Source organism: Lontra canadensis, unplaced genomic scaffold, assembly GCF_010015895.1.
Source record: "Lontra canadensis isolate GAN:19392208 unplaced genomic scaffold, GSC_riverotter_1.0 scaffold94, whole genome shotgun sequence".
Taxonomy (NCBI): Eukaryota; Metazoa; Chordata; class Mammalia; order Carnivora; family Mustelidae; genus Lontra; species Lontra canadensis.
The window spans coordinates 2,921,647-2,946,104 of record NW_022631088.1 but is presented as its reverse complement, the minus strand read 5'-3'; the positions used below and the strand labels follow the sequence as shown (position 1 = coordinate 2,946,104).

At 56.3% G+C, this 24,458-nt stretch overlaps 1 protein-coding gene across 6 annotated transcripts; it reads left to right on the top strand.

Annotated features, from left to right (window-relative positions):
* Positions 1 to 93: 93 nt before the first annotated feature.
* MAN2A2 (mannosidase alpha class 2A member 2) lies at positions 94 to 22,837 on the top strand. Of its 6 annotated transcripts, none has more exons than XM_032836981.1 (25): positions 94 to 209; positions 873 to 1,075; positions 1,871 to 2,020; positions 2,579 to 2,836; positions 2,907 to 3,051; positions 3,180 to 3,351; positions 3,787 to 3,914; positions 4,118 to 4,291; positions 4,571 to 4,757; positions 6,995 to 7,172; positions 7,481 to 7,683; positions 7,887 to 8,069; positions 8,233 to 8,347; positions 8,569 to 8,636; positions 8,796 to 8,961; positions 9,467 to 9,703; positions 9,937 to 10,059; positions 10,354 to 10,468; positions 10,719 to 10,852; positions 10,998 to 11,139; positions 13,099 to 13,232; positions 13,489 to 13,563; positions 15,000 to 15,194; positions 15,336 to 15,446; positions 16,006 to 16,287. In XM_032836981.1, exons 3-25 carry the CDS (start codon positions 1,889 to 1,891, stop codon positions 16,156 to 16,158), a joined length of 3,528 nt encoding a protein of 1,175 aa, XP_032692872.1. In that variant the 5' UTR covers positions 94 to 209; positions 873 to 1,075; positions 1,871 to 1,888; the 3' UTR covers positions 16,159 to 16,287. The 6 variants fall into 6 exon arrangements, 4 of the variants coding, with proteins under 4 accessions (XP_032692872.1, XP_032692873.1, XP_032692871.1 ...); XM_032836982.1 differs by lacking the exon at positions 94 to 209 and adding an exon at positions 469 to 611 and having other exon boundaries at positions 2,600 to 2,836; XM_032836980.1 differs by lacking the exon at positions 94 to 209 and adding an exon at positions 470 to 611.
* The last annotated feature ends 1,621 nt before the right edge of the window (positions 22,838 to 24,458 follow it).

The following is a 24,458-nucleotide window of genomic DNA, read 5'->3' as shown; positions in this document are numbered from 1 at the left end:
TCTTACTGACGGGGTGGCAAGCACGGAAAGGGATAGTGATCAACGCACGTGTGGGGAGGAGCAGCAAAACTCCTTGGCCTGAGAAGCGTAGCCGCATCCAGTTAAGGCGGCCCGGCGCAGAACAGGGCGCGCTCGGAAAATGGGCTTCACCGCTCAGCGGCTGAAATGGAGGAACGTTTCCCCTGCTGCTTGGCAATGCGCGGACGCTAGTAAGCTCCAGAAAATAAAGTTGCGCGCCCCTCGCGCAGGTTCCGCAGCGCGCCCAGGCCCGGCCCGGGCTGCGGCTGCGCACTGCGGCCCCGCTGCCGGTCCCGGGGCGGCTGGCGGGGGCGGGGCGTGGCCAGAGCGGCGCGGCTGTCTCCGCCCCCCGCGCTGGTCGGCGGGCTGCCGCGGGAGGTAGGACTGCGGGCGCGGGGCAGGCGCAGCGGAGCGCGCGGGCGGCCCTGGCCCCGCAGGAGCGCGGCTGCGGCGCGCGGAGCAGGCAGCGACGGCTGGGCTGACGCCCGCCTTCGTCTGCGTCGCTGCCTCCGCGCGGGTCGCCGCCCCCGGGGATGTGAGGGGCGCAGCTCGGCCGGCGGGGCCTGGAGCGGCACGGAGGCCGGCTGCGGACGGTAACGCGCCGGGCGGATCCGGGGGAGGGCTCCGGCTGCGCTCCGGGCCGTGACCCGGGTGGGCGGCAGAAGAGCGAACGGCGCTTCGGGTCCGAGGCGGCCCGCGCTCCCGCGCCCTGCCGTTGTCGACGCGGTCCCCGGGGCCGGGAGAGTCGGCGAGGGCCGCGGCCGGGAGGGGGCTGGGCCGGCCGGCGGGCGGGCCACCGAAGACCCGGCGGCAGGTGCCTACCCACCCTGCGACCCAACTCTCTCTCCCCGCAGCTCCACCCACTTTGGCCTAGACCCAACCTCCAAGGGCTAAAAATATTGCCCGGAGGCTTCTGAGCGGAATCAGATCGTGCTAAGTAGGGCACGACGCGCAGAGGCGACAGAGCTCCTCGGCCCCAGGGCGGGAGCCAGTCTCCGGAGCGGCGGTTCCGCCCACGCTCGGCCCAGCAGCTAGCGGCCTCCCTCTCCCCCAGCAGGCAAATGGGGGCCCGCGGGCGGTGGCAGCGGGCACTGGTCCCCCGAAGTTGCCCCCCAGCGGAGCAGTGTGTGCAGCTTCTCTCTAGCTGGGGGACCTTGGGCACCAATCACTGCTGGCTTCCCAGGGGGTCCCCCAAGTGCTCTAGAACCAAAAGCTGAAAGTTACCCGCTGCAGGAATCCCAACCAGCCCGGAGAAGAAGCAGGGCCCGTTTGGTGTTAGAAACGCGAGCCGCTCTTGCAGCTTTGTGAACTCATTCTGAATTTCTTAATGAGAGACGTGCTGTGCCAGGCGCTTTCTGGTGTGCATCCGTCTGATCCAAGAGGGCAGAAGAAAGGCTTTCCTGTCCGTGCCTTTAAAGCAAACTAAATCTGTTTATTCCTCTGAAACTAGAAGCACATGGTCGAGGAGACTGGACACCTACCTCCTTTGGCTGTGTCTTTCTTGTAGGGAAGTTAATTATGACCCCGAGGTTGTGGGGTGAACTCTGGAGTCAGACCTGGGAAGTCTGTTATCCTGTTGTGTTACCCTGGGAAGGAGCAGCCTCCGCATCCTAGGGGCAGAGCTGCCATAGGACTGGACAGGACGAGCTCCTGGAGCTTTCTGGGTCTCAATGGAGAGAGGAGGCTCCACAGCCAATGTTGGGATTTGATCCTTAGAAACTTGCTTTTCTCTGGAGTCAGGCAAATAGATGCGCCTAGACAGTGGCACTCATAAACTCTTTGGGGCATTTGGTGGAAAGACCAACAAAGGGATTTTGCCTGCTGGAGCCACAGATGGTGTCCCTCCTGCCAGGTGTGTGTGGAGGCCAGTATGAAGCTGAAAAAGCAGGTGACAGTATGCGGGGCTGCGATCTTCTGCGTGGCTGTCTTCTCGCTCTACCTGATGCTGGACCGAGTGCAGCATGACCCCACCCGTCACCAGAATGGTGGGAACTTCCCCCGGGTGAGTCAGACCTGGCTGCTAATCTCTTCACATACACAGGTCATCTCAGCTCAGGTGGAGAGTCAGTGTCAGCCCAGGACAGGAACGTTTCTTCCCAATAGGCAGATTTTCTGGAAATGCAAAGATAAAAACAAGGATAGCAAAAAGAGAGAAGGAAGGAGAAACGTGTCCCGCCGTTCTATCCTCCTGAATTCTTGGCAGACATTGCTAATGGATTCTAGCATTCTTTCCTACTAAGCCCGGATGCAGTCCTTGTCAGCACCATGCCCCAGACAGGCCGCACCTGGAGAATAGGCACTCGAGATGAAATCTTCGCCTTCCATGCGCTGGGGTGGGTGGGTGGGCGGTGAGGGTACTCCCAAGCTAGGGGGACCGTAGTCCTCTGTAGTGATTTGCAGATCTCCCCTCGTCTGACCAGAGCCATCCAGGCCTGTAGGCCCCTGGCTCTGCCTGCACTTGGGGAGAATGATCCCAGTCAGGCCTCGGGTGGTGGGCCCCATGGAGATCCTCCCTGTGGCGCCAGGAGCCGTGGGTGATTGCTTTCTGGTCTTTCGGCAGAGCCAAATTTCTGTGCTGCAGAACCGCATTGAGCAGCTGGAGCAGCTGTTGGAGGAGAACCATGAGATCATCAGCCACATCAAAGACTCGGTGCTGGAGCTGACAGCCAACGCAGAGGGCCCGCCCGCCCTGCTGCCCTACTACACGGCCAACGGCTCCTGGGTGGTGCCACCAGAGCCCCGGCCCAGTTTCTTCTCCATCTCCCCTCAAGACTGCCAGTTTGCTCTGGGGGGCCGGGGCCAGAAGCCGGAGCTGCAGGTAGGGGCCCACGCCGGCGGGGAGCGCTGGTGGTTGTGGCTGGGCGCTGAGCTGCTCTCTGGCCTGGCAGATGCTGACCATATCAGAGGAGCTGCCCTTTGACAACGTGGATGGCGGCGTGTGGAAGCAAGGCTTCGACATCTCCTATGGGCCCCACGACTGGGACGCTGAAGACCTGCAGGTGTTCGTGGTGCCTCACTCCCACAATGACCCGGGTGAGGCCCCGGCGGAGCCCTGGGAGCCGGGCTGTGCGGGCGGGGGGGGGGGGGCTCCGATGGCAGGGGTGAGGGAGGGGCCCACAAAGAGGCTGGCGTCCTAAGGGGACCCTGTGTTGGCTCCCCAGGCTGGATCAAGACCTTTGACAAGTACTACACGGAGCAAACCCAGCACATTCTCAACAGCATGGTGGGCAAGCTGCAGGAGGACCCCCGGCGGCGCTTCCTCTGGGCCGAGGTCTCCTTCTTCGCCAAGTGGTGGGATAACATCAATGCCCAGAAGAAAGCGGCAGTCCGCAGGCCAGTGCCCACCGGGGAGAAACGGGAGGGCTGCCATCTGGGCCCCGGGATGGCTGCCAGAGCAGCTGGAGGCCAAGTGGTGGGCGCCAGTGTGGCAGGGAGAAGCGAGGGCAGAGGGGCCGAGGCAGAGAAGACAAGAACTGGTGTTAGGAGAAATCAGTCACATGAAGCTGTATGCCCAGCGAGGAAGGACCCCAGGGCCTGGCCCCAGGAAGCACAGATGGAGGTCCAAAGGGAGGTTGGGCCGGGACAGCATGGAGGTTGTATGGCGGGGAGAGGAGGGCGCTCCTTTGTTCTGTGGGTCCTGGGCTTGGGCCAGGCTGGGTGTGGCGAGTGGGCTCGGTGAGGCCAGCACGCACCGGTCCTGGCACTTCTGGTCAGTGGGACTGGGCAGAGCATCCCTGCCCCATGCTGAGTGTGAGTCCCTCACTCCAGGCTGGTGGGAAACGGGCAGCTGGAGATTGTGACAGGAGGCTGGGTGATGCCAGACGAGGCCAATTCCCATTACTTTGCACTCATTGACCAGCTCATTGAGGGCCACCAGTGGCTGGAGAGAAACCTCGGTGAGTCTGGGCTCAGGAATGGGGTCTGTCCCCATAGCTGCGCCCAGGAGGCAGCAGGGGCCTGTGGGGCACAGGGATTGGCAGGGGTTGGGGGGTGTTCCCTTTCCAGGCTGATTCCACCAGCTTGGGCCTGGCGTGATGACAAGAAGGGAGCTGGGTCCCCAGGACCAGGGAGCCCACCTGTGGCTCCTGTGTCCTCTCAGGTGCAACCCCGCGGTCTGGCTGGGCAGTGGACCCCTTCGGCCACAGCTCCACCATTCCCTACCTGCTGCGCCGTGCCAACCTGACCAGCATGCTGATCCAGAGGGTGCACTATGCCATCAAGAAGCACTTTGCTGCCACCCACAGTCTGGAGTTCATGTGGAGGCAGACCTGGGGTAAGACCAGGTAGGGTGGAGGGGGTCACGGTTCTCCCTGGAGAAGGACAGGAGGATGAGAAATAAGGCTCCGGAGCAGACCAGTGAGCGCTAGTGCCGTTGGCCAGAGTGCTCTCCTCCTTCGGGGGAGGTCGGGGGTCACGTTCACTCCTGGCCTCTGCAGGGCCTGCTGTCTATCCCGCAGGTCTGAGCTGCCCAGCCCCTGGAGACACCGTGGGCTCCGTGCCCAGCTCCGGGGGTAGCCTGCTTTGGGCTGATGGCCCGCTCTGTCTTCTCCAGACTCGGACGCCAACACGGACATCTTCTGCCACATGATGCCCTTCTACAGCTATGACGTGCCCCATACCTGCGGCCCGGACCCCAAGATCTGCTGCCAGTTCGATTTCAAGCGGTTGCCAGGTGGACGCATCAACTGCCCCTGGAAGGTGCCGCCCCGGGCTGTCACAGAGGCCAACGTGGCTGAGAGGTACTCGCTTCCGGCCTGCGCTGGGCCATTTCACACAGAGGAGCCAGGAGACCTGGCCTCAGGCCGGGCTCTGCTTCACGGGGGGTGAGGGCGTTTGTACCTCTAGAATGAGGGGTGGGCGCAGGGGGTGAGTTCAGGTCCCCAGCCACTAAGGTGGCAGCTCCTTTACTGAACCTCCCTGGAAAACTGGAATTATCCAGAATGGTTTTATTTTCCCAAATGATATTTCCCAGCCAGTGCCGGTTGATTGACTCAGAAGGGAACAATTCTCAAAATAAGTGAATTTCCTTGCACCCTGTGGCCTAATATGCCTTTATTTAGCACGGGCATCCTGCCTTGGCTCAAAATTGGCCAGGAGCCCCCATTCAGATGCACAATCAGTCCGCCCAAGAGCCCCCAGCCTCAGAGAAAGCCCACCTGTGCCCCCAAGGGTTATTAGGGATCCCTAAAGATGTCTCTGTTGCTGAAGTCAGCCCACACCCTGGAAGAGGGCAGACTAAGAGTGATCTAGAACAGTGGGTTGGTCAGAACCAAATGGCTTTGGGAATATAACAAGTTGAACTGGTTTTCGTGTTGCAGTAACTCAGATTTCCATGAGGTCCGAGAGGCGAAATGTGTGACCAAAAGGGAAAGAAAATGGTCTTTTGTTTCTGAAACTCAGAAATCCGAATGCTGATTTTAAGCAAGATTCTAGGGCTGTTAAGGCGTGGTGTGTCCTAGAGCAGCAGTTGTGACCTGTGATTACCAGCCCAGGTCTGTGGAGGGCAAGTCATGAGAGTAACTTCGTCTTCTCCTTTGAAAGGCTTACTAGGCTCAGGAATTAGGGGGAGAGGGTGTTCGAGGGGTACTCCCTTGAGTGCAGAGTAGTATAATAGTACCCACTGGGTCAGCACAGTTAAGTAGATTAGTGGCTGGGTGAACCACGGTACCCACAACGTGCCAATTACTAGATTGGTCTGAAAAGAGACAGGGACTTTAATGAGAGGCTGCGAGGCTCTGATTTTCTATTGATTTTACCAGTTATTTGACTGAAAACGGAAATGACAAATGTGTATTTGTCGTTTCTGCTGTATGTGCAAGGCGCCGTTCTAAGTGTTCAGTATATACGAATTCGTGGGTTTTTTTTCATGATTTTATTTATTTATTTGACAGAGCGAGAGATCACAAGTAGGCAGAAAGGCAGGCAGAGAGAGATGGGGAAGCAGGCTCCCCACCAAGCAGAGAGCCCGATGCAGGGCTTGATCCCAGGACCCTGACATCATGACCTGAGCTGAAGGCAGAGGCGTAACCTACTGAGCCACCTAGGTGCCCCCATTTAGTTTGTTTTAATTCTCAAAACATCATGATGGTAGGTACTGATGTTCTCCTCATTTTATAAAAACTGAGGCCCAGAGAAGTTAAGTAACTTGCCTAGGGTCACTCAGCCTAGTCCGTGTGGAGCTGGCCTAGTCTGGCTCTGGTTCTAGGCTCTTTGGTGGTGTGCTGTGCCACTAACTGGTAGGCAAAGTGAAGCCAGATGTCAGGGTCAGGATCCCACAAGATCACCAGAGGTTGTGTGTGATGTGGGTCGAATCCAACCTGATGAGATTTATTAGATGTAAACGTAAGGTTCCCCTCTTAGCCTCAGAAAACAGCATAGAAAAGTTCAGGATGAGAAGAGAGGACCTTGCTGAACCTCGGGCACGGGAAATGTGCATGCTGGCTGACATCAGCTCCATGGGTGACCGTGGGGCTGCCAGAGACGCTCCTGCTGATGCCTCTGCACGCCGGCCGGCCGAGGGGGCGGTCAGGGGGCCCACCTGGACTCCCGCCTCCAGTGCTGGGCCCCTTGCTCTGCGGGGCACAGGCACAGTGTGCTGGGGAACCGCTGGGGATGGAGGGACCCGGGAGACAGAGGAGCTGGGCTTGTGGAGTGGGAATGGAAGGCACAGAGGAGTGTGGTTTGCATCTGGAGGACAATGGTGGGGGGGTGCTGCGTTGTGTGTGGTGTCCAAGGGCCACCGTGATATCCAAGACCTGCAGCCGGAAACCACAGCCCAGCCTGGGAAGACGTCCCTGGTTGTCAGAACTATCCAGAGAACATGGGGCTCCTGGGCACAGGTCTCCCAGTCTGGGTGGTGCCCACTGCGGGCCCCATGACTCCTTGATGGATGTGTTCAGGGGCCCTCTGGGGCTGGCTCAGCCCCATTCCTCTTAAGCCCAGACTCCACTGGGGCCCGTGCCCTTCCCCACTGCAGGGCCGCGCTGCTCCTGGACCAGTACCGGAAAAAGTCCCGGCTATTCCGAAGCAACGTCCTCCTGGTACCACTGGGGGATGACTTCCGATACGACAAGCCCCAGGAGTGGGATGCCCAGTTCTTCAACTACCAGCGGCTCTTTGACTTCCTCAACAGCAAGCCTGACCTCCATGTGCAGGTGGGAGGGGCGCCGAGCTGGGGCGCAGGTTGGGGGGTCCCTCCCCAGTGCTGCAGACTGGCCTGGCCTGGGAGGTTACCAGCTCCGGGGGGGGCGGTTTGTGCCCGACTCTTGGGCAAGAGTCTCCCTTTTCTGTCAGAGTTCCTCTGTGGGCCTCCCAGCGTCTGCGTGCGGTCCCGCAGGGCAGGACGTGCCACGTCCGCCTGCGCATAGGCAGAATCTCTCCCCCAGTGCCCGGCTGCAGCCCTGGGGGCCACAGCTTCTAGAAGCTCTGGAACTGATGGGAACGGGTTTTGGGGTCTCTGCAGGCCCAGTTTGGCACCCTCTCTGACTATTTTGACGCTCTGTACAAGAAGACCGGGGTGGAGCCGGGGGCCCGGCCTCCAGGCTTCCCCGTGCTGAGCGGGGATTTCTTCTCCTACGCGGACCGGGAGGACCATTACTGGACTGGCTACTATACTTCTCGGCCCTTCTACAAGAGCTTGGACCGGGTCCTGGAAGCCCACCTGCGGTGAGGCTCACTCCTGCTTCCAGGCCAGAGGGAGGAGAATGAGCTTTCAGGGTTTTAGGAGGAGCCGGACTGGCTGAGAATGCACTAGAAGGGCTTGGAGACGAAGGCGGGCGGAGACGTGGTGGAAGGAAGGGGACGGGGCTTGCTGAGCACGGTGGACCTGGGGGTCGTGCAGGCAGAAGTGTGACCCCTCTGTCTGGCAGGGGTGCGGAGATACTGTACAGTCTGGCTACCGCTCACGCCCGCCGCTCTGGACTGGCCAGCCAGTACCCGCTCTCAGACTTCGCCCTTTTGACGGAAGCTCGGCGCACTCTGGGCCTCTTCCAGCACCACGACGCCATCACCGGCACCGCCAAGGAGGCAGTTGTGGCAGACTATGGCATCAGGTGGGGGCCCCCGCCGGATCCATGTCCTTGCCCACTGTCCTAAAGAAAGGCCATGCTGGGCAGTCAGTGGGCAGGCCTGGCGAGGGCTCTTCCTGCCGGGGAGGTGGGCAGTCTGTCTGTGGCCGTGTTCTCCATGGCCCCCTCCTGCCTCCTGTGTCCCCAGGCTCCTGCGCTCCCTTGTGAGCCTGAAGCAGGTCATCATCAATGCGGCTCACTATCTGGTGCTGGGGGACAGGGAGACCTACCGCTTCGAGCCTGAGGCGCCCTTCCTCCAGATGGTGAGCCCCGCTTCTCTGTCCACTCGGGGCGCTCTCTGGAGTGTGCAGTCCATCCAAGAGGGCATCCCTCTTCCTGTCCTGCCTTCCCTGGAGGGAAAGATCGGTGCCCAGCGAGGCTGGTGGTCCACAGCCAGGACAGGCAGGGGCTGGGGAGGAGACAAGACCCTGAGCCGGGCCAAGCCCCATGACGGTTCTTCCCTTCCAACCCATCTAATCCCCAGGATGACACCCGCTTAAATCACGATGCCCTGCCAGAGCGCACAGTGATCCAGCTGGATTCCTCCCCCAGGTGAGCCAGACCCGGCCAGGCAGAGGTGAAGCCCCCCGGCTCCCGGCACCGTCTCCCCCACGCCTGCCCAGGCACTGTGGGACGCAGCCTGGCCACAGCTCTGCTCCCGCTGCCCAGAGCCAGTGGCCTCGAGGTGAGCGAGGCTGCCTGTCCCCACAGGTATGTGGTGCTCTTCAACCCCCTGGATCAGGAGCGGTTCAGCGTGGTGTCCCTGCTGGTCAGCTCGCCCCGAGTGCGTGTTCTTTCGGAGGACGGTCAGCCGCTGGCCGTGCAGATCAGCGCACACTGGAGCTCTGCCACCAACACGGTCGCCGATGTCTACCAGGTGAGTGAGGGCCCAGGACGTGGGCTCCAGCCCTCCGTGCTGACCCGGGGCCCCTCCCCGGGGCCTCACTCCACCTGGGACACAGGCCTCCCACCCTCCTGCTTCCTGCCTAGGTTGGGGGCAGGGGACCCAGAGGACAGTCACTCCTGGGACTTGAGTCCGTGCTCCAAAGGAAGGGGAATTTTAGTGGGGTAGGAAAGCAAAAATGGGGACTAGGTTGCCTTGTCATGAGCTTCCTGTTTCATAGTTTCTCAGTTACCATATGAGACTCCTGAAAGTCTGACTAGAGGCAAGTGACGTCTCCTCGACATTCAGAGACGGCGGTGGGGGGACAGAGGACCCCCCCCAGGTATGGGCATTTGCTCAGCCTTTCTCAATGAAGAAATAAATGCCCTGGGACTAGACTCCCAGGCCTGCACCCAGAATGGGTGCCCACGCAGTGGGCTGTACTTCCTCACCCCTGCCTTCCTCACTGCTCCCTTCCTTACCCCTCCCGCGCTGGCAGGTGTCTGTGCCCATCCGCCTGCCGGCCCTAGGCCTCGGCGTGCTGCAGCTGCAGCTGGGCCTGGACGGGCCCCGCACCCTGCCGGCCTCCGTGCGCATCTACCTGCACGGCCGGCAGCTGTCAGTCAGCAGGCAGGACGCGTTTCCCCTGCGCGTCATCGACTCTGGCGCCAGTGACTTTGCCCTCAGCAACCGCTACATGCAGGTCTGGTTCTCAGGCCTCACCGGGCTCCTCAAGGTAAAGAGCCAGGGCTCAGGGCTGAGGAGGGCCTGCCTGGCGGGGGCGGGGGTGCTGAGCTGCCGCATGACTGTTGGGGGCCGCGGAGTGGGCCTTCTCGGCTCCTGAACGGCGGGAGGGGGTGGCGTGGGGAAGCTGGGCTGGCTCCTTGGGGAAGTTCGTCCGTGCCCTCCCAGGGGGCAGGCCTGACATGCTGGTGTGGGGCCAGGGGTCAGGGCTGTGTTCTTTGGCAGAGCGTCCGAAGGGTGGACGAGGAGCAGGAGCAGCGGGTGAACATGGAGTTCCTCATCTATGGCACCCGTGCGTCCAAGGACAAGAGTGGAGCCTACCTCTTCTTGCCTGATGGGGAGGCCCAGGTAACCCTAAGACTGCTCAAAAATCCGGGGGTTCAAGGAGCCCAGTGAACCAAGGCAGCGGGTGGGATGTGGCCACAGGCCTCCTTCCAGGGTCGTCCCTGCCTGCCGGGGGCCCGGCCTCGGCTGCCTCTGGGAGTTGGGGGCTCCAAGGAGCGGCTGGGGCCTTGGGCCAGCTCAGCCGGGGCTCTCAGGCCGGAGTCTGCTGGAAACAAGTACTTCTGGCAGCGCTGGGCCAGTACCTCCCCGCTCTGCCCTCTGTGCTGTGGCTTTAGCTGCCTTCTGCCCTGTCCGCAGCCCTACGTCCCCAAGGATCCCCCTCTGCTGCGTGTCACCGAAGGCCCTTTCTTCTCGGAGGTGGTTGCCTACTATGAGCATGTCCGCCAGGTGGTCCGGCTTTATAATCTGCCAGGTGAGCTCAGCCGACGAGGAAGGTCAGAAGGAAGGTCAGGGCTGCACCAGCTAGGCCACACTCTGCCTTCTGCCTGTTCTCTGCTCACACGTCTGTTTTCAACAAACGTATCGTTTGAGACGAGAAGGACGTTAGTTCTCTTGCGGGGAACGTCCTGCAGAAATGCTGGGAGTAGCTGGCGGGGTGGGCACAGCCTCCCCCAGCCCGTCTCTCAGGCCTGTCCACACTCTCCCTTTGTCCTTCTGCCCAGGGGTGGAGGGGCTGTCTCTGGACATGTCATCCCTCGTGGACATCCGCGACTACGTCAACCAGGAGCTGGCCCTGCGCTTCCACACGGACATTGACAGCCAGGGTGCCTTCTTCACGGACCTCAACGGCTTTCAGGTGATTCCCGGGACCCTGAGAGCATTCGGCCCTGGTGGAGGAAGAGGAATCTGAGGCGAGAATGATCGGGGCCCCTTCAGACTGGGGTCCCCTGGGGCCCAGAGGGTGCCCAGATGCCCTTGATCAGCTGGCCTTGCCCTCCCAGGTGCAGCCCCGGCGCTATCTGAAGAAGTTGCCCCTGCAGGCCAACTTCTACCCCATGCCGGTCATGGCCTACATCCAGGACGCCCGCGACCGCCTCACGCTGCACACTGCCCAGGCCCTGGGGGTCTCGAGCCTACACGATGGTGAGTGGGGAGCCCAGCTACGTCGAGGGTGGAGGACGAGGCAGAGCCCCATCTGTGCCCCAGGGCCTCCTCTCAGCAGGCCCCACCCCTGTGGTCCGCATCACCTCCAAGCTTGGAGAACATTCACAGCGCCTGTCAGTAGCACGGGCACGGCAGGAAGGCAGACGCCGGCTGTCACCCTCCTAGTGGAGGCCATGGAGGTGACCTGGGGATGGGGTCCTGTTGGGTCCTTTTAAGAAGCACCAGGGTATTGAACAGCGATTCTCAACTGGCCAGGGATGGAGGTGGGACAGCTGGAAAAGTGCATTTGATGTTATAATGAAGTATTTAACGGGCGCCTGGGTGGCTCAGTTAGTTAAACGTATAACTCTTTATTTCGGCTCACGTCATGACTGTGGGGCTGTGGGATCGAGCCCGATGTAGGGCTCCATGTTGGGCATGGAGGCTGCTCAAGATTCTCTCTCTCCCTCTCCCAGCTTCTTGCTCACTTGTGGAAAAAAAAAAGATATTTTTAATTTTTAAAAAATTGAGCAAAGAAGAAAAGGATATACTGTTTTCCTACTAACAGTCATTAAAAGAGAGAATTGTTGTTCTTGAAAATTGAAACAAAGCCAGGAGGAGTACCGGGCCAGAGCTGGGCCATGCCAGGCAAGCTGAGGTGGCTCCATGTCCTCAGGGTAAAAAGAACAGTTTGCACTTGGCCTCTGAGGCCTTCCGACTTTCTGGGTTTGGGATGGAGCCTTTGTGTAGGGCTGAGCTGAGAGTGCCCAGTCCAGGCTGTGCTGGGGGCCAGTGGCCGGGGCCGTGGAGGCCTGACCCACTGCTGAAGGAGTGTGGCTCTGCTCCCCCTTCACCCGGGATCACCCCACTGTCAGACTGTGCCCAGCTCTGTCTGCACCATTGGCTGCTAGCTGAGCCCAGTGTCCCCCCTGCCTTGGTTCTTTCTGCCCTTTTGGGAAACAGTGTGTTCAGAGATTATTTTTTATGTGTTTGATTTTTAAAGATTTTGTTGGTTTACTTGAGAGAGAGAGCATGAGCAGAGGGCAGAGGGAGAAGCAGACTCCCCCCTGCTGAGCAGGGAGCCCAATGCAGGACTTGATCCCAGGACCCCAAGATCAAGACCCAAGCCAAAGGCAGACACTTAACGGACTAGGCACCCAGGTGCCCTGAGATTATCATTTTTTACCCTGAGCAACCTTTTCTGGAAAGATATCCAGAAGTCCTAAAATGGACCCGTGCGTATAAAAGACTTAGAAACTAGAGCAGTCAGAATTGGGCTGGGGAGAGGGTTAGGGGCCCCTGAGTAGACTCTACCTCAGGAGATTCTTTAAAAAAGCAGGTGCTGGGAAAACCCCACACTCCGACATACGTCAGCTTTGCAGGGAGCCCCTTCCCCGAGCGTGTTTTACAAAGAAAGCCTTGGCGCTCCTCTGCCATCCCTTCTCCCCAGGGCAACCCAAAATGATACCTAATTTGAGCCTGTGTCTGATTTGCCATCTGCCTGTCCCCTGTGCCCTCCTTGTGACAGACGAGGCAGCTGAGCTGGAGTCCAGCCCAGTGTAGAGCAGGGGCGGGGCGGGCGCGTGTTCCAGTCGCAACAAAGTCTGCCCAGGGTGCCCGGCTTCGGGCCTGCGCAGGAAGCTCTGTGGGCCGCCCTGAGCCCTTCTGTTCGCTTGTTCACTTCGTTGACGTGGCCAGTCCAGATAGGGTCCCCAGCCTGAGGCACAGGGCCCGCCTGCCCGCTCTGGGCCGCTTGCTTCTTCTTCTGGGACAATGGCCCTCACTCAGCCCCCTTCGAGCCTCAGCTCCCACGGCTCTGCCTCTGTTCGGTGACTCCTCGTCGGGAGAGCTCACCAGGCGGGTCCCCCAGGGCCCGTGGTTGGGATTCTCCTTCCAAAGCCCAGTATCTGCGTGGGGGTGGGGGGTCACAGGACCGTGGCTCACAGTTAGCGTCCCCAGGCCAGCTGGAAGTGATCCTGGACCGACGGCTCATGCAGGATGACAACCGGGGTCTGGGTCAAGGGCTCAAGGACAACAAGAGAACCTGCAACCATTTCCGCCTCCTGCTGGAGCGGCGAAGCCTGGGCAGTGAGGTAAATTCCGGGCCTCCCTCCCCGGGAGCCAGGTCAGGCTGGTCCTTGGGCGGCAGAGCTAGAGGCGGGCGAGGGGTAGTGAGAGTAGGGCTCTTCCGGGGGTGCGGGGAGTGAGCCTGATGCTCTGCCAGGCAGCCTGGCACTTCCGTCTCCCACAGCATCTCCCGCCTTCCTCTGTGCCCCCGGCCCCCACCGTGTCCTCTAGCCCTCTCTGCTGCAGCCCCGTGCATCTCACGGCTTTCTTTGCCCCCACCAGCCTGGCTTTTTCTCCAAACTGGCAGCCATGTTTAGGGACTTGGTCTTTCACAGCAGAAGGAGCGGTGACCTCGAGGTAAGGGCTAGCGATGGGGTGTCGGACTAGTGGTAGCGAGTTGTGCCTGGACGTGGCACCTGCGGATGACAGAGCCTGCCACTCAGTCCCCTGAGGCCGTGGCTCAGTCCTCACTCACTACGGAGATCCTGAGCTCTTGTGCTGTAGGCCTGAGGGGGACACAAACATCCGCGTTCCTCACCCCACCCCGCTCTCTAGGACTTCGCTTGGGGGCGGGGGTTGGGGGCAAGCTCTGTGTGTAAAATGAAGGTAGAAATCTGCCCCCTGGTGCTGAGGAGGGAGAGAACATCATGTGCCAAGGCCACGGAGGACAGCTTCCAGGTGCGCGTCGGCCAAGCACAGTTGTGACGAGTGGGGTCTGATCTGATCCCGTGAACCGCGGCACAGGGCGGAAGGCAGGAGAGACCGCGCAAACGGGCAGCAGCCCTGCCTGGAGCTGCCTGTCCAGTGCGGTAGCTGCTAGCCACGCGTGGTTATTTAAGTTAATTAAAACTAAATACGATCGAAATTTAGTTCTTCATTCGTACCAGTCACGCTTCAAGCATCCCATGGTCACATGTGGCTGGCAGCTACTTTGTTGTCCAGCGCAGGTATAGTGTGTTTCCGTCGTGGCAGAAAGTTCTAGTGGCCGTTTCTGGGCTAGCAAGACATTGGGGGTCATTTGGGGCAGACTGTCATGGGCCTGGACCGGCTGGAAGAAGAGCCTGGATTTTGACTGGAGGCCCAGGAGGGGCCCAAGCAGGCAGGCTCGGCCCTAAACTGTCGCTCTAACAGCTGGAGTAGTGAGCAGTGCATCTCCAGGGAGGCTGGAGGCAGGTGTTGGTGTAAAGGCTGTTGAAGCAGGAGATGTCAGTGGCTCAATACTGAGCTACGGGAGAGAGCTTGTGGGTTGGCGGGGGAACGGAGGTCAGGGGAAGGGGAAGTTAGAGATTCTGGGCGACGGGTAGGAGGGTAATGCTAGGACAGAAATCCAGAACACGGACAAGTAGCCACCTCAGAGGAAGTCCAGGTCAGCCATCTTAGCAGCTGTCCTCGGTGGGCTCAGCTGTGGGGGCTCCTGGGCCTGAGGACCGGGGCTGGTGCTATGGACGTGGGGCTGTACCCAAACCTCAGGATCGCTCGAGTATGCCCTCCATCTGCATGAAGCACACGTCTGTCTTTCCCATTCTCTTCCCCACTCTGAGAATCTCGGTGATGGGAGATGGTGCTTGGGGTATGGGGTGTGTGCTTGTTGTAATGTCACAGAAGCAAACCCCCCAGAAAAAGTCGAGGAGAGAGGGCCTAGCAAGTAGTCCTTTCTAGGTTGTGTGAGATGAGATGGAAAGTGTGAAGGCTCCTGGAGCCTCCCAGACACACCGGGGAAGCTCTTCCCAGAGGAACTGACCTGGGCGTGCATTTACCGTCCCCCTCACGCGCATCTCTGGCCAACCTCGCAGGTCCAGGACGGCCGCTCCACCAGCTACCCGTCCCTCCTCAGCCACCTGACCTCCATGTACCTGAACACCCCTGTACTCGCCCTGCCCGTAGCCAAGAGGCAGCTCCCGGGCCCCGGGCTGCGCTCGTTTCATCCCCTGGCCTCCTCTCTGCCCTGTGACTTCCACTTGCTCAACCTGCGTACACTGCAGGCCGAGGTGAGTGTCCCCATCAGGCTCTGGCCTGTTGTGCCCCAGACTCCTCCCCGTCCCGGTCCTGCCTGCTGGGGAGCAGGGCTGCCCCCTCCATGAGCCCTGAGCAGCCCCGACCCCCTACCGCCCCTTGTGTCTTTCACCCAGGACGATGCCTTGCCTTCGGCGGAAACTGCACTCATCCTACACCGCAAGGGTTTCGACTGTGGCCTTGAGGCCAAGAACCTGGGCTTCAACTGCACCACAAGCCAAGGCAAGGTATGGGCCGGAACATGGGGAGGCTGCCGTGAGGTGGGCAGTGAGGATGGGACTGGGGGTGGGGGTCCCTCCAGGGCATTTTGGAGAGAGAGGGAGAAGCTGTCGATGGGTGTTTTCAAAGCAAGCGAGGCTTGGCGGGGCCACGTTCCGGGAGAGACACACAGCTGGAGAACTCGAGCTCTACAAGCAGGGACCACTGTCGCACAAGGTGGAAAGTCCCAGAAGCTCATGCTGCTGCTCTGGGAGCTCTGTTCATGGGTTAAGCTGGCGCTGATACGCGGTTCCATGTGCCACAGTCTGGGCGGGTGCCGGCAGGTCCAGAGTGGACCCCAATGTGGACCCTGCCCTCAAGGAGCTCACGGCTCTGGGCGGTGCTGCCTACCCTGTGGCCCACGGGCAGCCTTCAGAGCCGAGCACACCCCAGGGACCCTCTGAGACGGCACACAGACTCCCACGTGCAGGGAGGTTCCGTGTTGCCTCCGTGTGCTTCTCCAAGAGGTGACAAGGCATATAGAGGAAGAGTGCCCAGCACAGCCCCGTCCCATGTCCCTCTCCACAGGTGGCCCTGGGGAGCCTCTTCCATGGCCTGGACGTGGGGTTCCTGCAGCCGACCTCCTTGACGTTATTGTACCCCTTGGCCTCACCCTCCAACAGCACTGACGTCTATCTGGAGCCCATGGAGATTGCCACCTTTCGCCTCCGCTTGGGCTAGGGCTTCCTGTGGCCTGAGGGGAAAGCGCGTCAGAGACTGCCTCTCACACAAGGTCGGGTTGGGCAAACCGGACGGGTATCCTGTCCCGATCTACCTCTCAGAACTGTGACACGCTGGGCTGCGCCCTCATTTTCTGTTTATCTTTGCTTCTGTGTCCGGGGGCAGCCCCCAAGCCCCGTGTCGGGTAGATAGGGCAGACGCTAGTGAGGTGGTGGCAAGAGGGCCCAGGGTCAGAGCGCGCTGGGCCAGCCTCTGCTTTGGGTTGTGATGGCGCCCAGGTGGGCACAGGCTTAAGTACCCCCCCGCCGTTGTCCCAGAAGGGGATGGAGGAGAGGCAGGGTTGGAACTGGGAGGGGCGGCTGAGTGGGTAGCCGCCCAGCACCGGGGTCACTGCAGTCAGGAGCCGGCTCAAGGGGAACTTTCTGTCTCTGGAAGGACTGCTTGTCTAGATGTGACCAGCAGGAACTGAGTGACGGCTGGGAGGAGGGCAATGGGGACCTGGAGTTAGTGGGGCTGAGGAGGGAGCCCTGCTTTCCGTGATGACTCTACCATAGGTGCTCCCTGGTCTGCACACTCCGGCTCACGGCTGTGGTGTGGCAGGAAGGACTCACGAGACACCATGTCATGGCCAGAGCGCAGAGGACACTTCAGATACCAAACCTCCCCCTCTCATTGCAGGCACTTGGTCTGTATGTTGATGTGTGGTCTGGTGGCAGAGACCTGGGGGGTCCTCCATCCTCCCTCACCCCACTTTGGTTCCTGTACTCTGTACACCACTGTCCTCGGGAGCTCCTGGGGGCATTTAGCCTGGCACACTTCCTTTCCCTAAAAAGAAAGCGAAGCCTCCAGGCGCCCGTGAGTGTGAGCAATTTGAGAAGGCTTTCGGCCCCATTCCTGCGTGGGCAGGGCGGGAGGCGGGGGGGTCTTCCTCTACGGAATCCTGGCATAGGGACTGGGGATACAGAGCGTACACTAGGAGGCATTATGGCTGTTCATGGGCCTTCATTTCAGCTTCGATTCATAGAGAAGAGTTTTTGGTAGTCTCTATAAATGCTGAAACAGTATTTGGTAAAGTTTAAGATCTATCCCTTATTAAAAATCTTAGTAAATTAAGATGACAAAGAGACATCATAATCTAGATTAAAACAGAAATCTCTATCGCAAACCAGCAGTTGGTGACATTCTAAAGAACCACAGGCATTCCCACACAAGTCGGAAGCGAGCCAAAGACGCATCACTCGTTAGTGGTGTCCTGTCACGGTCACCCCCGCGGGAGAGCGGTGAAGGAGAGGAAGGTACAGCTGTCATTATTTGCAGACGACAGCCCGGCCAGCCCATACAGTGTAAGAGAGCCCGCAGGAGACCTGCTAAGACCATTCTGGGAGTGGACACACATGGCAGACACGATGCTCCCGGAAGGATTTCAGTTCTCTCCAAATCAGCCCCTAAGTTCAGTGTGCTCCAGCGCAGTTGGATGCTTTGGGAATTGGATGAGTTCTCAGGTTCATGGAAGAGTAAATATGTGAGAACATTAAACGAATTCTGAATGATGGGGAGTCGGGGGCAGGGAGCGCCGAGGGAGTGAAAGGCACGCGTCCTGAGCCACCCCCCCAAGGCCTCTCAGGTTTCCAGGAGTGGCCCCTGTGACCTGGAGTGGGCTCAGACTGACAGACTCCTGGAACAACAGGCAGAGTCCCGGAGCAGACCCCCAGGGAGACAGGAACTTAGTAGGATAAAAGGAGTATTTGAAGTGGGGGAAAAAGATGGCTTGTTTAATAAATAGAACTTTAAGACAAGTGGCCTTCAAAGTAAGAGATCTGTAGCTCACAGTTGCCACGACAATTAGATCCAGAGGGAAGAAACTAGAAAAGTTCAACTGCAAAATTACTGAAGGAAATACAGGAGATTATTATATCTGTGGTGTGGGAGGCTCTGTTTTAAACATAACATGAAACCTAAAAGATCTAATGAGGGAAATAATAATAAGGTTTGACCACCCCAAGAAATTGAAAGTGTATGTATGATGGAGAACATTGTGGTTCCAACACAAATGAGACTGGAAGAAAAATGTTTGCAGCCTTTCCAATATTGATGAGTTAATTACTACAGGAGAAAAGCTTGCTTTGGGGTCCTTGGAGAGGGTCCCCTGGGCCTGCTTAGCAGCTCCCCAAACATCCAGAATTCTTCCGGATCACCCGGGGCTGTTGTCGCCAGCATCGGGCCAGGGCACGTGGAATGCTAAGTCACAGCAGAAGAAATGAGATTACCAGGTGAGGTGCTCAGCACAGAGGACCCGGTACACAGAGGAGCTCAATAAATAGAAGCGGTGATCTTATTAGTAATGCCAAGTAGTTATATCACAGCAGGTGGTATCTGCTAGTATCCTATGACTTGTAATCAAACGATAAGGGAGACTCTGTGAACCCCCCCCCCAGGAAATGAGCAGAATAAAGGCTATTTATTACATCTGAAGGTCTTAGATTTTCCATGGAGTTATTCATCTGCCTGGAACAATGTTTAATCCTGCACACTGGCCTTTTAAAACCACTCCAGGCAGCATAGTTCAAGGTGAGGTCCACATCACCAGGAGTGTTTTTTTCCGGTCCAGCTTTGGAGCCTGTCCTGGTGAGGGGTGCCCCTGAGCCTGGACGTGGGGACAAGGGCCCGTGGAGCGGAGACAGAGACTTACTGGGACTGCCCTACAACTGGGAGTAGCACTCAAAAGAATCTGCATTTTTAACAAGCTTCCAGGTGATTCTCTTGCATACAGTAGTACAGAAATGGGCCTTTGATTTTAAGGCAAACTGCAGTCCTTCACCATGGAGCCCTGACACTGAGGCCTCTGTTCTGAGGGTGATAATCAGAATTAGAACAAGGACATGACATGCAAGCAATGTCAGCCCCTGGTACTAGAATTCTCTTCCTCCCGGCACCCCTCCTGCCACTTACAACTACCCCACCTCCAAGAAGAAAGGAACCCTGGGAAGGTGGGTTGAAACCAAGAAACAAGTCCTCCTGTGCAGGCTGAACCAGGCACGGACTGCGCTGACCCAGCTTCCCTAGGGGGTGGGCTGAGAGACCCTTGGAAGAACGGCATCTCAGCAGAAGCTTGCCTGCCTCCCCCACTGTCACCGCGGCTGGCTAACCGCACCCAAGCCCTCACGGAGGAGGAGAGAAGCACAGTCTGGGTGGTGGGAATGAGGCTCCCTGCCCAAAATCAAGATCTCTTGTTTTTCACTAGCGAAAATTCGTCCACATAAACACTGCGGAGGGGCAGTACTCATAGCAAGAACAGGTGAGAGAGGAGGAGGCCAGATCCTTCAAAACAAACCTCAATTTCACTTGGGGTCTGTGGGAAATCTGTTCAGAACTTCTTAGTGGCTACTGGGACCGAGCAGATCTGCAGAGTCCCATCCAGTCTGGGTCCTGACTTTGGACCCCCCGATCGAGGTAAGCCTGAACTGAAAGTGAACTCTGGGCACAGGAGACCTGGAGCGGTGGGAGGTGAGGACTTCCCAGCGCTTGGGACGTGCGACAGCGTTGAAGATTTAAAAACCAGCGCTGAGTGTGGAAGCCTCGAGGAGCTCACTCGGGGGTGGGGGAGTCGGGTTTCCCTGGCGGGGAGCCCAGGGGCCTGCACTGGAACCGGTCGCGTGAGCATACCCGCACGGCTACCTCCTCAACCCTGGATGCCTCGGGATGGTGAGAGGTTAACAATGCAAGAGCCTCATCCTCCTAAGACTGGAGGCGCTCTCCTCTGACCCAGGACAGAGAGAACGGTGACGGCCTGAGCAGCTGGGAGGCTGCGTGGCTCAAGGGAAAAGCAGTGGCTGGGAGCCCTCCAAGCCCGAGTGGCACACACAGGTGACAGAGAGTGACCAAGGGGCCAGAGCCAGGCCAAGCAAGGAGCACAGGATGAGAAAGCGAAGAGACTGTGAGGAAAAATGTGACAAAATATAAGCAGCCCCCCAAAATATTTTATTGAAATAGACTCTACGCGTGGCAGAAACACCAGATTTGGTGCAGATGACACACTTGTGCATTTGGAAAACTGAACTGAGGAATCCCTCGAACCCACCACCGAGGTAAAAGGAAAATATAAAAGAAGTTAAGAAATATGGCAGATAGGGGTGCCTGTGTGGCTCAGCTGGTTGAGGAAACTCTTAGTTTTGGCTCAGGTCACGGTCTCAGTCAGGGTCGTGAGATCGAACCCTGTGTCGGGCTCCACACCTGGTGGGGAGCCTGCCCAAGATTTGCTCTCCCTCTGCCCCAACCCCTACCCCCTAGCTCCCGTGTTCTCTCTCAAATACAAAGAAAGAAGAGGGGCACCTGGGTGGCTCAGTGGGTTAAGCCTCTGCCTTCAGCCCAGGTCATGATCTCAGGGTCCTGGGATCGAGCCCCACATCAGGCTCTCTGCTGTGGGGAGCCTGCTTCCTCCTCTCTCTCTCTGCCTGCTGCTCTGCCTACTTGTGATCTCTCTCCCTCTGTCAAATAAATAAATAAAATCTTAAAAAAAAAAAAAGAAGAAAAGGCAGATAGACTTGGGAGCAATGACATAGCATTTAGCAGCACTTTTAGGAGAGACTGGTGAGTAGGGAAGAGGAAACCGTCAAAAGGATAGCAGGTGCATTCTTCAGAAACGAAGATATGTGGGAGTCCTTAAATGGAAGCACTCACCAAGTTCCAAGAAAGGGATGTTTAAAAAAAAAAAAATCCTCCTGTACACATACTGCAAAAAAACAAAAACAAAAAAACCCCTACAAATCAACAAGAGAAACCAAAAGGAAAGACCACCGGAACGCTGGCAGACATCTAGTTAGCATCATAGATCCCTGGAGTCCATGAAATAATGCCTTCAGACTTAGGGAACATGACTGCCAAGCCGGTATCTGGTGGCAGGTGCACTCCTGTTCAGAGGGAGGGAGAAATGGCCTAAACACGCAAAGGCTAAGAGTTTGCAGTGTGCACAACTTCAATGGGAGAACAAAGGTGTTCTTCGGGAAAAGCGAAAATCCAGGATGCATAAGCCAGTGGTGGGTATACCTCTTGATCTTAGGGTTGTGAGTTCAAGCCCCACATTGGGCACAGAGCTTAAATAATTTTTTTTTAAGAGAATGTGTAGGGACGCCTCGGTGGCTCAGTTAAGCGTCTGCCTTCAGCTCAGATCATCATCCCAGGGTCCTGGCATCAAGTCCCGCATCGGGCTCCCTGCTCAATGGGGAGCCTGCTTCTCCTCTGCTCTGCCTGCTGCTCCCCGTGCTTGTGTGCTCACTCACTCCCTCTCTGACAAATAGATAATAAAAAAGGGAATGCATAAAGAAATACTGTCCATTCACATAATGAAATACTAGAAAGTTGTTTAAAGGAATGAGCTAAACACTCATGTGCATTGACATGAATAGATCTCAAAAGCATTGCTAAAGGAAAAGAAAGGTACTGGGGCACCTGGCTGGCTCAGTCAGTAAAGCATGCAACTCCTGATTTTGGAGCCCCACGTTAGGTGTAGAGATGATTTAAGTTAAAAAAAAAAAAGTAAACTTACAGAGTGACACATACTTAGGACAAAATACTAAGTGCTATAAGGACAGTCTTTTCAATAAATGGTGTTGAGAAAATTGGATATCCACATACAAAAGAACTAAGTTGGAAGCTTATCTTATACCTCACACAAAAATTGAAATGGATCAAAGATCCAAATGTGACAACTAAAACTATGAAACTCTGAAGAAAACAGGAGGAAATCATGATGTAGTGGCAACGATTTCTTAGATATAACACCAAAAGCAATAATCCTTCTGGAAAGGAGTCACCATTCTAGATCCCATTAAGATACTCATGCTTTGTGTAAAGAAATAAAAAGAGCAACATTAGCAGGATTCCAATTCGGAAAAGTTGATTCCTATCCCGATGGATGACTTTGAGGGGTTCATGATGTCCGTGGAGAAAGTCACTGCAGATATGGTGGAAACAGCAAAAGAACTAGGATTAGATGTGGAGCCTGGGGACCCCTGAGTGGCTCAGTCTGTTAAGAGGCTGCCTTCGGGGGCACCTGGGTGGCTCAGTGGGTTAAGCCGCTGCCTTCGGCTCGGGTCATGATCTCAGGGTCCTGGGATCGAGTCCCACGTCGGGCTCTCTGCTCAGCAGGGAGCCTGGTTCCCTCCCTCTCTCTCTCTCTCTCTCTGCCTGCCTCTCTGTCTACTTGTGATCTCTCTCTGTCAAATAAATACAATCTTTAAAAAAAAAAAAAAAAAGAGGCTGCCTTCAACTCAGGTCATGATCCCAGGGTCCTTGGATTGAGTCCTACATTGGGCTCCTTGCTTGGCAGGGACCCTGCTTCTCCCTCTCCTCCTCCCCCTGCTCTTTCACTCTCTCTCTCTCTTTCATAAGTAAAATCTTTTTTTTTTTTAAAGTGGAGCCCGCAGATGGGACTGAAATGCTGCAATCTCATGATTAAACTTGAGGGGATGAGGAGTTGCTTCTTGTGGATGAGCAAAATGGTTTCTTGAGATGAAGTCTACTGGTGAAGATACTATGAAGATTGTTGAAATGACAACAAAGGATTTACAATATTACAGAAACTTGGATTGACTCCCATTTTAAAAGAAGTTCTACTGAGTGTGGCTGAGTTGGGGAGGCACGTGACTTTTGATCTTGGGGCTAAGTTTGAGCCCCATTTTGGGTATAGAGATGACTTAAGAGAAGTTCTAGGGGGGCCTGGGTGGCTCAGCTGGTTGAGTGTCCAACTCTTGATCTTAGCCCAGGTCTTGATCTCAGGGTTGTGAGTTCAAGCCCTGCTTTGGCACTGGGGGCCATGCTAGGTGTGTAGCCTACTTAAAAAAAAAAAAAAAGTTTAAGTTCTGCTGTAGGTAAAATGCTATCAGACAGCCTTGCTCACTACAGAAAAATGTGAGCAGAAGAGCACTCACTAGTGAGTGAAAGAGCAGAAGAATCACTCACTAGTGAGTGAAAAGAGTCAATCAATGTGGCAAACTAAATTATCAAGAAATGGCCACAGCTCCTCCACCTTCAGCAACCACCACCCCGATCCGTCAGCAGCCATCAAGGGAGGCAAGATCCTCCACCAGCCAAAAGATCACCACTCACCGAAAGCTCAAAAGATGATTAGTATTTTTTTTTTTTTTTGCAATAGAGTATTTTTAAATTAAGGTACATAATGCTGTTGCACACTTAGCACACTACAGAACAGTGTAAACATACTTACATACACTGGGAAACCAGGAAGTTTCACTTGACCCGCTTTATTGTGATATCCCCTTTATTGTCGCAGTCTGGAACTGAACCTGCAGTATCTTGGAGTTATGCCTGTAATCTCAGATGGTTTCAGGGGAAAAAGTTCCTTATTCTGTAATTTCACAACTTTTAAGTTTCTGATTGTTTAAAAATATATATTGAGTTAAGGGCACCTGCGTGGCTCAGTCCATTAAGTGTCGTACTCTCAATTTTGACTCAGGTCCTGATCTCATGGGTTGTGAAACTGAGCCTGCGTCAGGCTCCCCTCTCACCGGGGAGTCTGCTTAGACGTTATGCCCTTTCTCCTGCTTGTACTCTCCCTCTCACTGTCTCAAATAAAACTTTTTTTTTTTTTTAAGGTTTATTTATGAGAGAGAGAGATGGTGAGAGAGGGAGCACAAGCATAGGGGAGCTGGAGTGGGAGAGGCAGGCTCCCCGCTGAGCAAGAAGCCAGACAGGGGGCTGGATCCCAGGACACCAGGATCATGACCTGGAGCCAAGGGCAGACACCTAATGACTGAGCCACCCAGGCGTTCCTCTCAGATAAAATCTTTTTTTTTTTTTAAAGGTAAATAAAAATTTTAAAGGCCCAATAGTGTGGTAAAAAAGGAACTTGTCCTTACTCTGTCATTGCCCCATCTGTTTGGCCATTAACAAGTCTTTTCACCTCCCTGAGCTTCATGTTTTGTCTCTGTAAAATGAGAATATCCCTTCCCAGCACTGCCTTATCTGGTTATTATACAGAACAGAGGAAGTAACACCTATGAAAAGGTTTTTTTTGTACAACATTGAGCACCCTGTGAGACAAATACCCCTGCATTCTGTAAGTAATGGAATTTTTATTAAATGTCCTGAAACCTTCATTTTAAGCCACTTAAAATCTGCAGATTACATATTTTGATATTAAATATATAAACTGCAGGTTTCGCATATATAAATTAATAGTATAGTAATAAATATACTATCAATAAAGTACTACTATACTATTAATAAATTATTGATTTACTAGCATTATTTATATAGAAGTATATCTGTAAGTATATATATTT